Source organism: Primulina eburnea, unplaced genomic scaffold (genome assembly GCF_022965805.1).
Source record: "Primulina eburnea isolate SZY01 unplaced genomic scaffold, ASM2296580v1 ctg739_ERROPOS11973397, whole genome shotgun sequence".
Lineage (NCBI taxonomy): Eukaryota > Viridiplantae > Streptophyta > Magnoliopsida > Lamiales > Gesneriaceae > Primulina > Primulina eburnea.
In genome coordinates this window covers 3,885,602-3,899,173 of record NW_027331510.1, presented here as the reverse complement: position 1 = coordinate 3,899,173, position 13,572 = coordinate 3,885,602, and the positions used below count along the sequence as shown (strand labels likewise).

At 35.3% G+C, this 13,572-nt stretch overlaps 3 protein-coding genes across 6 annotated transcripts; 1 reads left to right on the top strand and 2 right to left on the bottom strand.

The window, feature by feature from the left end:
- The first annotated feature begins 1,656 nt into the window (after positions 1–1,656).
- On the top strand, positions 1,657–4,272 carry LOC140821748 (haloacid dehalogenase-like hydrolase domain-containing protein Sgpp). The gene is made up of 5 exons (XM_073182329.1): positions 1,657–1,905; positions 2,898–3,012; positions 3,168–3,319; positions 3,416–3,677; positions 3,900–4,272. Exons 1-5 carry the CDS (start codon positions 1,769–1,771, stop codon positions 4,068–4,070), a joined length of 837 nt encoding a protein of 278 aa, XP_073038430.1. The 5' UTR covers positions 1,657–1,768; the 3' UTR covers positions 4,071–4,272.
- A 361-nt stretch (positions 4,273–4,633) lies between these two features.
- Positions 4,634–10,772, bottom strand: LOC140821747 (phosphoacetylglucosamine mutase-like). 2 transcript variants are annotated; one of them, XM_073182328.1, is made up of 9 exons: positions 10,602–10,772; positions 10,262–10,524; positions 9,887–10,006; positions 9,345–9,487; positions 8,994–9,236; positions 7,390–7,805; positions 7,144–7,319; positions 5,612–5,708; positions 4,634–4,942 (listed from the first exon to the last, which is right to left on the bottom strand). In XM_073182328.1, the coding sequence occupies exons 1-9, from the start codon at positions 10,657–10,659 to the stop codon at positions 4,827–4,829; spliced, it is 1,632 nt and encodes a 543-aa protein (XP_073038429.1). In that variant the 5' UTR covers positions 10,660–10,772; the 3' UTR covers positions 4,634–4,826. The 2 variants fall into 2 exon arrangements, with proteins under 2 accessions (XP_073038429.1, XP_073038428.1); XM_073182327.1 differs by having other exon boundaries at positions 4,634–4,981; positions 10,602–10,770.
- A 752-nt stretch (positions 10,773–11,524) lies between these two features.
- On the bottom strand, positions 11,525–13,193 carry LOC140821838 (small ribosomal subunit protein eS21y-like). Of its 3 annotated transcripts, none has more exons than XM_073182480.1 (4): positions 13,154–13,193; positions 12,637–12,734; positions 12,422–12,554; positions 11,525–11,814 (listed from the first exon to the last, which is right to left on the bottom strand). In XM_073182480.1, the coding sequence occupies exons 2-4, from the start codon at positions 12,684–12,686 to the stop codon at positions 11,752–11,754; spliced, it is 246 nt and encodes an 81-aa protein (XP_073038581.1). In that variant the 5' UTR covers positions 12,687–12,734; positions 13,154–13,193; the 3' UTR covers positions 11,525–11,751. The 3 variants fall into 3 exon arrangements, with proteins under 3 accessions (XP_073038581.1, XP_073038579.1, XP_073038580.1); XM_073182478.1 differs by lacking the exon at positions 13,154–13,193 and adding an exon at positions 12,925–13,129; XM_073182479.1 differs by lacking the exon at positions 13,154–13,193 and adding an exon at positions 12,955–13,129.
- Positions 13,194–13,572: the final 379 nt, after the last annotated feature.

Genomic DNA, 13,572 nt, shown 5'->3' with positions numbered 1-13,572 from the left:
TATATATATATATATATATATAAATTCATTCGTAAATATTCAAAACGACAAACCTAACAACTAAAAAAACATAAATGATTTATATAAAAGAACATGTTCGCGAACAGTAAACGAGCCAAGCTATAGCTCTAGCTCGAGAGCCACATTAACAAGTGGAGCTCGAGTTTTGTGAGTTTATAAACGAGCATGTTCAGGAGCTCAAAAGCCAAATAATCTTTAAGCTCGAATTCCACTCGATAAAATTGTCGGGCTCGAAATTGAACTCGATCTAGACTCGATAAGATTACGAACGACCTCAAATAGGTTTTTTACTGATCTCTGAATAGCTTAAGAGCGGTTTGTTTCGCTTATATACTCTCATGGGTTAACTTTGTATTATGTATATGGGTCCAGCTCATTAAAAAAACAATATTTTTTTATGTAAAATATTTTTTTTGCTTTTCTCTGTATATTTAGTCCAAGTGTCTCACAAACCGTATCAAAATATACCTATTCAAATATTTTTTGTTTCATATTTATACCTAATGTTTGATATTTTGTTACTAAATATATATATGAATTTTTAAATAGTAAGTATTTTGTGAAACAGTCTCATAAATATTTATCAGTGAAGCAGGTTAACCCTACCGATATTCACAATAAAAAATAATACTCTTAAATAAAAAATATGTCTTACAATATACGACTCGTGAGAACGTCTTACACAAATTTTTGTCATTTTTAAATTGCAACGTTCTATAGTCCCCATTTAGAAACTGTATTGGACAGAACTTGAGTTGTGTAGGCAACATTCGAGTGAGTATCGACACTTTCTGTGGGCTGGGCTTAGCCCATATCTTTTAATTTTTTTTAACTAAGTTGCTTTTAAATAGTCAATTCCTTTAATAGAGCTTTGTCCTTATTAGGTTATGGGCTTCCATAAATAGCCCAATTAATATTATTCGATAATTATTACTTTTTTGGTTAATAATTATTTATTAACTTTATTCCATTGATTCTTGCATGCTAAGTAAGTTCACTTGTTCAGAAGAAAGAATGCGATCCATCTTGTGGGGTGTTCATCGATCGGTTCGGTTCGATTGTCGATTTTTTCAATTTTCGAAATATGCATCTATCAAAACGGTTCGATTATTTCGGTCGGTTAATTCGGTTTTGATATAATTATTTAAATTAATAATGTAAATATATTATAAAATATAATATGTTAACTTTCTATACGTTTTCTTAGTAAAATATTTAAATATAATATTTAAATTAATTAAATAAACAACAATCAACTAAAAATTGTTTAAAATGGTTTTTCATTCACTAAATATCATATCAAAATATATAATATAAATAAAAATATAAAAAAATTTATTAATTTAATGAAATTTCGGTTTTTCTGTTTGTTCGGTTTTGACATATATAATCCAAAATCGAACCAAATAAACTTCGGTTTTAACATTTATAGCCGAATTACAAAATTCGGCTTTCGGTTCGGTTTGATGTTCGGTTTTTTCGGTTTAGATTTTCGATTTTTTCGGTTTTATCCGAAGTTTGAACACCCCGGTCGTGAAAAGGATTTGATTACTATATTGCCATAGTCTTTCCACTTTATTTCAATTTATGTCAGCAAAATATTATTACATGAAATTAATCTAAATATTATATTCTTGTTAGATTTTTCGCAATGGCATATTACGAGGAAAAATTCTTTACCACGCCTGAAAAGTAGGGAATCAAACAGAAGTTGGCAAATAATGGTTGGATTCTAATTCTCACCACCATGGGCGGCCAAGGCAGCCTTGTATATAAGCAATCATTTTATTTACACCATCACACTCCGTTTAGTTTCAAGAACTTCGACCCACATTACGAGATGACGATTTCTTCGGGCGAAATTTCAGCTGACACGTTGAGCAGGTGATTAAATTCAATCCCTTCATCTGTTTTTCATGAATTGAATATTCTGTTTTTCGATCTGGTTTTTCTTTCTTCATCATTCTTATATCGTGATTTGCCGTAAGAAGAAAACTTGATTTTGCTTCATTTTCACCTGAAAAATGGTTCTGGCTTTATCATTATTCGAAACGATCGTTTTCCACGAATCTGGGATTGAGTTTTGCGGGGTTTTTTTTTTTGTGATTGTTGTAGATTCTTGGTTTACGAATATGGCGTTAAGTGAACACTTTATGATCCGCAAGTTCCGGGAAAATACTCTCTCCAGGTGTCCACCTGATTGCAACCAATCCTGCTATTGGTGTGGACCAGGAGGGAGGCGGCGGCGGGCCCTCACCCGAATTCTTTTGTTTAAATTTATGCTTGAAATTTGTAACAAATCAACCTTTTGCCCCGATTAAATATATTGCATAGCATTCTCTCGGCTCATCCCCCACGCACGATCTCCAGGATCTGCACTACAATATGTCATCTTTTTTCCTTAACTTTTCTAGATAGTTTTGAGACCTTCCTGCGCATTTTTACACGAGAAGATAAGTCGATCATCAGATGGACCTCACATAGTGTTAGATAAATTTGAAATTAAAAGGGAGGACATTGATCTTTGTGGTCTGAAATTAAAAGGGAGGATAATATTTAATTTGGTCGTGAATTCAAATACTTTACATGTTATTTGGCATCTTAGAGCCATTTGGTTGGAGAAGCTAAAAAATTAAAAACATTTTTATTTACTTCAAAAAAAAAAACACTCGAAAAATATTTTTTAGAAGATATAATATTTAGCTTTTGAACTTTTGTTTCTAATTATATTTAAAAATAAAACAAAGTATTTTTCAACATTTATCCAAAGGACGAACTTACTCTACTTTTTTGTAATAAAAACATTTATATCTTATAACCTCATTTGTTCTCATTACAAGAGTGAACAACTTTCTATTCCTTTGTCTGGTAATCAGCACTTGTTCTCTATCGCAACTTGCTCCACTTGAAGCAGTACTATTTGACATCGATGGCACGTTGTGTGACTCGGATCCTCTCCACTACTATGCTTTTCGGGAAATGCTTCAAGAGGTCCAAGTTATTCTTCACTTACATTAATCCATATCTTGCATGATGTCGTCTTCCAGTTCGTTAAGATCATGGAATGTCAAAGAAATATCTAGCTGAATTATGATCTACAATCGCTAAATTTTGATAGAAACGATACTCTGATGCTTTCTCAACAGATTGGATTCAATGGTGGTGTTCCAATAACTGAGGATTTTTTTGTTGATACTATTTCTGGGAAGCACAATGATGATATTGCTTCAGCCCTTTTTCCAAATGATTTTGAAAGGGGTTTAAAGATTGTGGATGATAAGGAAGCAATGTTTCGAAGGTTTTCTTTCCCTAGACCCTTCTTTGCCTACTTCTCTCTTGATTAATCGAATTCGACTTTTGTCTTACCATGCCTTTTCATTTGGACTGGATACAGACTTGTTAAGGAGAAATTGGAACATGTAAAAGGCTTATATCGGCTAAAGAAATGGATTGAAGATCATAACTTGAAACGAGCTGCAGTAACCAATGCTCCTAGAGCGAATGCTGAATTGATGATCTCAATTCTTGGACTAACAGATTTCTTTCACACTCTTATTATTGGAAGTGACTGTGAACATGCAAAACCATTTCCAGACCCCTATTTAAAGGCTGTTGAAGTACTCAACGTGTCGAAAGCGCATACTTTTGTATTTGAGGTTCAAATTCATTCATACTGCATACCCAATTCTTTGTAGGGCTATATTAGATATATAATATTTTCAAATTTTAGGTACAGTAGGAAACATTTTTTTTTTCATTCCCGGTTATAGCTGTTAAAAAGATAAACTTGCATAGGAAAGTTTCACATCGAAGACAGCTATAACAACCCCATCCCTCTGCCTCCTGGTTGCTTGTACTTAATAGAAATGCGTGTTCAGGATTCAGTTTCAGGAATAAAAGCCGGGGTTGCAGCTGGGATGCCTACGATTGGCTTGACAACAAGAAATCCAGCACAACTACTAATGGAGGCGAAGCCTCACTTTCTAATTAAAGATTATGAAGATCCAAAACTTTGGAATGCTTTGGACGAACTTGATAAAACTACATAGAGACAACTGTGTAGATTGATATGTAGGTGCGGCACGGCTGCGAATATGAACAAGATTGATACATACATGGTAGCTACAATAAAGCCTTATGTTGTACTATGAGTTTTGACATTTTATTTGTTAACATCATTTGGGAACGTTGACATATTTGTATTTTGAGAAACCTGTTCTATAGAAATTCTGGAACAAAATCCTTCTTCTACACTTTACAGAAGCCGTGAGTTTTTCCTTGAAAAGAAACGTATTTGCTCTTGCGAAAGGCAAGCGCAAAACTGGATTACAGTTACTTGATTCAGCAGAACTGGTGATAATTCAGAATTTTCAATTTACAAATTTTCCTCACTAGTTACAATAATTTCCTCATTCGATATCTTTTGATTTTTTTTCTTTCGAGTGTTTGTGACTTTTGAGTTATTTTATATTCGAACGTATTTTGAAAACATGATTTTTTGTTTAAAAAAAAAGGAGTAAATACAGCTTATTAGGACGATAAGAAAATATAGCAAAGTTGAGATGCTGCCTTGAAAATTCCCACATTAAACCTCTTGGTAGACACATAAATATCAACAGTAAATTTAAAGTTATGATATTATGGTTAAGTTGTTATAAATCTACAACTCCATGGGTAATAAAGCCATAACAAATTTCAAATTTTGTAGCCATCTAAGAAAACCCATAATTTTGCCCTCCACAACAATGCTTCCCGAACGAACTAGATCTCAGCAGGAAAACATGCATATAAAGGCCGAGGATTAACTAGTCGCCACAGGAACCAAGAAACTTATCAACAAGCCTCGCTACAGAATGCGCGAGACTATCAGCTGCTTCTTGGGTCAATGCTTCTGCATACACTCTTACCACGTCTTCTGTTCCTGAAGGCCGTACAAAACATCTCCCTTTCGGATATTTGGCTGAGGAAGAGAAATATGAAATCATATTTAACAGCAGAAAACAATGTACTCCCTTTGTTAAAAAATGTGATGCTGCAAGCGGATATGTATAATCTGTATGCTACAGATGTTTAGTTCACAGAGGCATCCAAAACGAGAATGAATATAACTCAGGGCCGTAATGGAACATTTCCTAGGAAAATTTCAATATTTTGCACGATAAAAGTTTTTGATACCATGTATTATGACGCATTGTTTTCAAAATTTATAGATGAGGCGTGATATAATGAAGACCTCAGTAGAGTTATGACTTATGATGCATCATTTGGCAAATATAATTCGTGAAATCAATTAAACTGACAATGGAGAAAAGCAGATGAAATGGATATATAAGCTCAAGAAGCCATGTCACATATCTAGATGAAGACCTCAGTAGAGTTATTTTGACCACAATAACCAGGATTCACATAAGAAGAAACATGAAATTCAGTCAGAGCGCATTAAACTGGTTACAACATGGTGATTGGAACTGGCTTATGGCTTTTAAGTACGCTAAATTTGGTTATATGATAATGATATCATCCACATCCAAATATGAAATCACATTACTCGATAAGTAGAAAAAATTTAAGGGAGTAAAAGTGAGATCACCTGTTTCCACGTCGATTGCCTCCTTAATACCAGGAGGCTTAACAACTACTGTTTCTGCATTAGCAGTCACCACAGCAGTCCTATCGATAACCTTTACCTGAAGAAAAAAATAATATAGTGAATTGTTCGATGGCAGCTTCACAAATAAGTGTTTTCACAGTCTGACACAGCAACCAATGAAGTGCAAACAACCATATGCTTTCTCAATCCAGATGTATAAATCAAGTCCACATGAAAGAAAACTCTCTGAAATCAACAGGCAAGCGATCGAGAAGAAACAAAACTGTGTGTTAGTCCATGTTGTAAAGGTCGATGGAGGAGATAACCTAATATCCGTGCTACTTAATGTAAAATAACGTATGGACTATGGAGCAATCAAACACTAAGGATAGTGGGCTGAACTATGAAGCACCCACATTAATATGGGGACTTGCGGGGCATCTGTATCCCAATGTTGGTTGAATTATCTCACACTTGCACATAAAGCAAATGAACTTTGTCATTATTTCAAGTAAAGTTAAGATAAGATCAACAAAAAGAAATTATGTGATCTGATCATAAGCCAACTATACCATTTAATTGTCTTATTTGAATATATAGATAGAACTTATATCGGTAATCAAATAATGAAGGAAATCAATTAATCACTCAGCTTATATACAATTGCTCCAAGCTGTACTGAACTACTCAAGCTCTTATGAAAAGAATTGACCTCAACTTTTTTCTTGAGAAATTAGGCTATTGATTGAAAAACAGAACTTCTGGTATAGCTGGAATAATGTAGCTGAAAACTTCAATTTTAGCAGCAGAAGAATAGAAATAGAGTTGGATGCACAACCACGGCATAAGGTTTGATATTTTTTGTTTATCTCCTCCCAAAATTTAAGGATTAGATTCCATGAGATGAGAAACATCTAAAAAGCGAGGAATATATTGTCGAAAAAAAAATAATATGAAAAAGAAACATTGTGATTTTCTGATTTTAATCCCAGGAAATCAAGATATTAAGTTTTGAAAATACAAAATTAAATGAGTGAAAAAAGACAGCCAATAATCACCAATAGAATTCACATAAACTAAAAAGAAATAAAAAGGCTTCAATATGAAACGAAACAGATACTGGGACAACTTTAAAGTTCAGACTCACAGTTGACTAATCAGACTCCAATGTAGGGTATCTTGTCCAGGAAATAATTCACAATTCAAAGATGAAGGCGTTTGACCATAATTGCACAAAAGAATTCCAGCAGGAGACCATATGGCCCATATGTATCCAAAAATATTAGAGTACATTGGTCGAGACTAAGTAAACATTCTAATTAACACAAGCCCACTTGCTAGTTTCTATCGTATTAGACTTGAGCATCAAATCATCATTCTTGATAAACTGACAAACAATAACTTCAGATTTTTAAACACAAAAGCTCAATTGTCTGCCGCAAACTCAAATGGGAACAACCACATATTATCCAGCCTAATGAGCAATGATCAAGAGAGAATATGATCATAACAAGTATGCGAATAGAACTGACCTTAAGTTGCCTGCTAGGTAAATCTTGATAAAGCTCATTCCATCTATAGATAGACCATCCCCAGTGCAGTAAGATTGCCTCCACTAATAGCATCCCACTTAATGCGTCTCCCACCGCCTGATTAATCAATTTACTGGTAGCTATAAGTCTCAGAGCTGCCTTTTGCTGCTCCGAACCTGGAACAAATAAGGATTTGTTTTACCATAAGCAAGATCATCACAGAAAATGTTCAAAAGTAGAACCAACCTCTTGATGTTGATAAAAGTTCATTATTTCTAATATCCAACCAGCCTAAGAAAGTTTCTGAAAACAAAATGGTTCCATGCCCATTTGCCTCAAAATAGATGCCAATATCATACTCAGCAGCTTTTTCATGAAGGTATTTGACTCCAGTTGGAGTAAACACAACTTCCAGTCCCAACTGTTTCAAGTAATCAGTGGATGCACCATTAGCATAAGCTGTCTGTATCACACCAAGGTGTGTCTGATAAGAATTGTTTGCTTTCACATCTTCAGCTCCATTAATAATTCCTAATTGTTCTTTGATAAACAAAGCAAACAAAGTCAATATCTTGTCTCCATCGACAAGATGAATCTTGTCGCTGTTTGATAAGACATAAAAGTAGACTAGCCGATCAGCATCGCCATCCAAACTGGCACACCTGAAACACTAGACAATAAAACTTTGTAGTTTCAAACCACCGCCACTTAATTGAGATAGCCTTAATTATGGATTTCAAAGACTGCAAATGTGAAAGCAACAAGATAAGACTGGCATAAAAGAAATATATTGTTGATTAGAGACATTTTGATATGAATCCATCCTAACTCCACCTCAAAAGCTAGCTCATGAGAGGAGGATTGTGAATTCATATATATTTTGCCCAAGACAACTCTAGCTAACCGATGTGGGACACATCATTCCCGACCCTTTTAGAACTGCACGTCCTCGTGCCAACTCCTTCGTTAACCCGCACTCCAGGGCACTTCTAGGCATTCCCGACCCATTTAGATTGTACGTCCTCGTGCCAACTCCTTCGTTAACCCACACTTTAGGGCACTTCCAGGAATTCCCGACCCCTTTAGACTGTACGTACTCGTGCCAACTCCTTCGTTAACCCGCACTCCAGGGCACTTCCAGGAACATGCACCCACACGACCAGTCAAGAGTATGGCTCTGATACCATATGATATGAATCCACCTAACTCCACCTCAAAAGCTAGCTCATGAGAGGAGGATTGTGAATTCATATATATTTTGCCCAAGACAACTCTTGCTAACCGATGTGAGACACATCACAGTTTACTTCAGATCTCAGGAAATCAATGCACCAAATAATTTTTCGGGCGATAATCTGAAACTTCGGTAGTAGCAAGAGCAGTAAATACCAATATAAAAATATACTGATTTGCAGCAGCCATTTTCCAGTTGAGCAGAAATTCACTTGCAGTCTTACAATTATCTAAGAGAAGTGATTTGTTCGCTAACCATTTTATTATTTTCGCTAATTTCCTAGATAATTTGCACACATACAGATATTCTTTTCATATATATGGAAGCATCCTCTTCATGCCCATTAAATGAAACATTTACATTTGAAAAACATTACAAAATATTAACACGTAAAATCGAGTATACTATACTTCTATAAATAGAAAATATTGCTTAAACCATAGACTAGAATATTAAAATAAAGGGCATAGAAACTACTTCAGTTTAATACTCGTCATTGTGACTTTTAGCCTAGGATATGGATCTACATCTATGCGTTGCATTTCAAAACAATAAGAATGAGTAAAAAGGATGATAGCTCACCTAGCGAGAACGAGTAAAAAGGATGATAGCTCACCTAGCGCCAAAATCAGAAGGACCAAAACCACGCGGAACAATCTTCTCTTTCTGCACGAAATCAGCACCAACACCTTCATTAAGCACACCAACTCCAGTGTTGCGAGCTTCAATTTTCAAATCACTCAACCTTGTCTTCAACTCTTCGATCTCCTCTCCACCCACTCCATCGGCACAATCCACGATGAGTTTTTCATACATGTTATTGCCACAGACTCCTGGGGGAATACAGTCCAACAACAACCTGCCAAAACACAGGAGCTCCAGATATGTACCGATTTCTTAATCATTCACAAAGTTGCATAAATCTGAAACATATAAAAATTTAATTACATCTAATAATCAAACAAACCTATAAGACACCAAGATCTGGTCATAATAACTGTTTTTCGTTGCTTCAATGCCCTTATTTTTGGAACGCACCATCCAATGCAGTTGAGGGGTCGTCAGGATTCCCATATCATTGGCGATGGTTCCCATAATTGAAGTTGCACCCTTAAAATGTTAATAATCTTACATGCATCAATCTTATTGTACAGCTAACACCAAGATCTGATAACAAATATATTGCGCCTCTCTATAGTTATCTAACTATGAGATTTCCAAGCACAGACAGCTTACAGATTCTAAACATACAAGGATAGCTTTCAGCAATTACAAGCACTGAAAGTATAAAGCATTAAAGCAGGGATTAGGTGCAACTACAGGACACAAGGATAAAGAGTCATGCAGATATCTCAACTTCAAGAATCTAGAGCTGACACAAGAAAGTTACTTCAATCGATATTTTTGTATAACAAGATCACATTATTTCAGATACTCAAACGCAACTTGGAAGGTGGGAGTTTAAACACGAGTTTAGATAATTCAACAGGAGATAAATGGAAACCATACCAGTGCAGCAGCAGCCACGAGTAACTTTCCACTGGGCCTAGTGTCTCTTCCCAATAATACTTCTGACGAAGGAGCTCCATCAAGCTGGATATTTTCCTTCTTCACGAAATCATCTATCAACTGTTTTGATAAGCAAAGAAACTCTTATCCAACATATCATAGGGAAGAAAGATAACAAAAGGTGAAATTTTTAAAATTATCCAACAATTATTTTGCATATTTACATCTTCGTATATCAACTTTAACCAAATACCGTCAGTACCTTTCTATTTTCTCCAAACACGTGAAACCATAATCCAATTGATATCAACTGATACTCTCAAACAATGAAATGTAGAAACAAGAAATATCATGTACAATATCTTTTTCCAGTACCTGAATGAGGGAATGGGGATTCGAGGCATTAGCAATGGCATCCGCAAAGGGTTCCCAGAGCTGAGTGAGCATTCCACCAGAAGGGTCCGCGACTTTGACCCCATTATCCGATACCTCATTGTGGGAAGCGGTGATCATAAGACCAATCACTGATCCAGTCTGGATAGACCTGAGCGCCGCCAAAATCCCTACACGGAACACCGTCGACTCCAGCAGCGACGCATCAGTTCTGAAACCCGAGGTGCCATATGAAAGCCGCAGCCCTGAATGTTCGGCAGGAAAAAAATTGAAAGCAGGTGAAAAAAAATCTCAAAATATATCGCAAATATTGTAGCAGTACCTGGAGGGGGAAACCTAGACGCCAATTCTACAAGGATTGATCGCTGCTGCTGGTTCATTTCTCCGCCTTATTTTGAAGATCTGCCGAAAAATTCACCTATTTTCAGTTCTCCAGCTCCAAGCCATCGTCAATTTATTTCGGAAAAGAGGTAATTGGGAGAAGTCGTCGTAATTCGAAAAGATGAGTCATCTTAATTTTAATATTTTGCTAATGAAAATAAAACTTAAATTAATAATACTAATAAAAAAAATCCATGGCAAACTTAATTAAGATATTAAACTCCGTCTCAAATGTGAAAATTCCAACTAAATATAAAAACATTTTTCAAAATGCCAACTTATCTAAAATATGAGTAACTCGACCTAAATATAAAAAACTCGACTATTTTGTAAAATACTTGATCTAAATATGAAAAAATCAACTCATTTTCGACCCAAATACGAAAAACTCGACCAAAATATATATATATATATATATATTAACATAAATATTCAATCGATCATGACATAATATAATAATAAGTTGTGTTGTACAAAAACACATGATTCGAATCTAGATCGATAACGTTATTTTTTTTATTTTAACAAAAATGTATAAGACAGTCTTACTATTTATCTCACTCTCTTTGGCCAAATTAAAACCCTCAACTCCCTTCGGTTAAAATAAATTTATTGAAAGTCGCTTATATTTTAATAACCCATTTATTTCCCTCGTGCTGTATACACAAGATAATCGAGAATAGAGACTTTGATTAAGGAAATTTTCACAAAAAAATGTTTACCAAAAAATTGATTCGTAATTAGCGTGCACGTTGCTGGATCATACATAAAAAATCTTTTTTTTGTTACAAGTGAAGGTTATTTTTCAAAAATAAATCATATAGTGGACAACTTGAGATTTTCACAGAATTATGCACCCCAATGTCATGTTTTCTTTTGGTATTTCAAGCTCAAGTTCCCATAATGAATGATATCCGAAGTAAGGTCTCAAAGTCAAGAGTACGACATCTCTCACTCAATCCACGATGCCAAATTCTTAGAGAAAAAGAAAGATGAACCCACAGTGCACGACAGACTCAAACTACACATGAATGTTTCTTCAACTCAATTTCCACTGCTTAAGATTGAAGCCAATGCGCCGCATCAAATCACTACTGTCGAACTTCAACCTTCTTCTTCTGCCAGAGCCTATCGAGAGCACTGTCAGCATCACCCTGTCAATCCAAATCCAAGTTAAGAAAAATCACATAAACACGAAAGCACAACAGATTTAAAAACTTGGTACACAACATGGAAGTAAATGTTCCAAGGCACATGCTCAGTATCAAGCTATATCATTATAGTGAAGGACAATTTGAGATTTTCATTGATCTAACTCTATCATGCGATGATGACAGCTACCCTCATTTCTTATTCAAAAATCATCACGAGACGACTACCAAGAAATCAAGGCTTTCTGTGTCACGAGGAGTGGTAACAGCTTTGAGCTGTTCAGTGATTGTGACACTGTGTTGGCTATTTTGATAATATTTTCAATTGTCAATTGAAAAAGTTTGTTGTGGATAATTCAAAAGTAAACATCAGTATGCAGAAGACCGCTAAGAACTAACACAATACAAATCATGAAGTGTATTTTTCACATTTCGCAAATTACAAGGTATATGCGGCGGCTACCAATAGTTGCTATTCCGTAAAATATGATTATAATTTAGGTGAAAATTCCCATGATAGTGCACAATTAGACAAATAGGAACACATAAGTGGATAATAGCAGTTAGCAGGCCAATAATTCACAAGAGAAATGCATGAATATTCATTCACCTGGGCACGGATAAATCCACAGAGAGCAAAGGTTGAGGATTGGCCAGTGTATCGACCGGACTCGTCCAAATGCCCAACGTTGATCTGAACCGATGCATGATCCTTGGAAGTAATAAGCCTGTTTGTGGCAGAGCTGCATCACCAAAATCATAAAAACAGTCAAATTTAAGCCGAGCTAGATGACACAAAAAAGAGGTATCACAGAGTGAATTTACCACTTCCTGGGAATATAAAGATCCATGTTCTGCCCTTCCTCGTTCTGCATCTTGGCTAAATTTTCAAGCACCCAACGAATTCACAATATGCAAAACTCCTAATACAAAGAACCCCAATTAAATTTAAATACAATACATAACAAAGCAAAAGATCCATCAGCAGCCAAATCCTTGCATAAACTTCTTCTATGCTAGTACATCGATGGCAAAACAAAAAAAAAATATGAATGAAACACACACACAAAAATTGCATCGTTTAATCTCACTGAATAACTCGTAAAGGTATACCTGTTCCAAATCATTGCTAAAAATTCGTACCATTCACTATAATTTCTCAGTTTCTTCAAATCAACAGGCACATTAGGCAACCAATCATCAACTCTAACTTACTTAAAGTACAGATAATGAAACAAAAAGAAACGGGACAATCAATAAACGTAAATTACACATATGAAGAAAAAGTTAGACACGAAAATCCAACCAAATGACAACATCGCCGAGAGAAATTAAGAAATACCTGGAAAATTTACACAGACGGGCTCCGGCAATCATAGACCTGATATATATGCGGAAAGAAGAAGTAAACCCTAGTATTGATGGGCCAAGCTTATTTGGATCGAGATTTTAGACAGCCCATATAGAATGGGCCTTTTTCAGTCATTTTGTTTCAAATAAATGGACCCCTCCCATCGGACGGGTTTGAGCATACTAAATGGGTCATGGGGTGGGTCTCGGGTCCAATTTTTCAGACCCGTATAAGTATGGGATATAAATATTCTAAGATATAGTTTTATTAATTTTTATTCTTTTTTATCTCATCTCAAGGTCAACCATAGACATGTCTGATTCTGCTTTGGGTTGAGCTTTAGTTTATTATCCAAATAGGTAAGACTAATTATAAATAAAACCCTATTGTCCCTGCACCACCATAACTAT

Coding starts and splice junctions, on each gene's coding strand:
- LOC140821747 (XM_073182327.1), bottom strand. CDS start 10,659: ATGAACCAGCAGCAGCGATCAATCCTTGTAGAATTGGCGTCTAGGTTT. Junction 9,488..9,886: donor TCGTGGCTGCTGCTGCACTG/GTATGGTTTCCA, acceptor TAACATTTTAAG/GGTGCAACTTCAATTATGGG. Junction 7,806..8,993: donor CCTTCTGATTTTGGCGCTAG/GTGAGCTATCAT, acceptor CTAGTGTTTCAG/GTGTGCCAGTTTGGATGGCG.
- LOC140821748 (XM_073182329.1), top strand. CDS start 1,769: ATGGGCGGCCAAGGCAGCCTTGTATATAAGCAATCATTTTATTTACAC. Junction 1,906..2,897: donor TCAGCTGACACGTTGAGCAG/GTGATTAAATTC, acceptor TCTGGTAATCAG/CACTTGTTCTCTATCGCAAC. Junction 3,320..3,415: donor AAGGAAGCAATGTTTCGAAG/GTTTTCTTTCCC, acceptor GACTGGATACAG/ACTTGTTAAGGAGAAATTGG.
- LOC140821838 (XM_073182480.1), bottom strand. CDS start 12,686: ATGCAGAACGAGGAAGGGCAGAACATGGATCTTTATATTCCCAGGAAG. Junction 12,555..12,636: donor CTTTATATTCCCAGGAAGTG/GTAAATTCACTC, acceptor TTGGTGATGCAG/CTCTGCCACAAACAGGCTTA. Junction 11,815..12,421: donor GTGGATTTATCCGTGCCCAG/GTGAATGAATAT, acceptor TTGGATTGACAG/GGTGATGCTGACAGTGCTCT.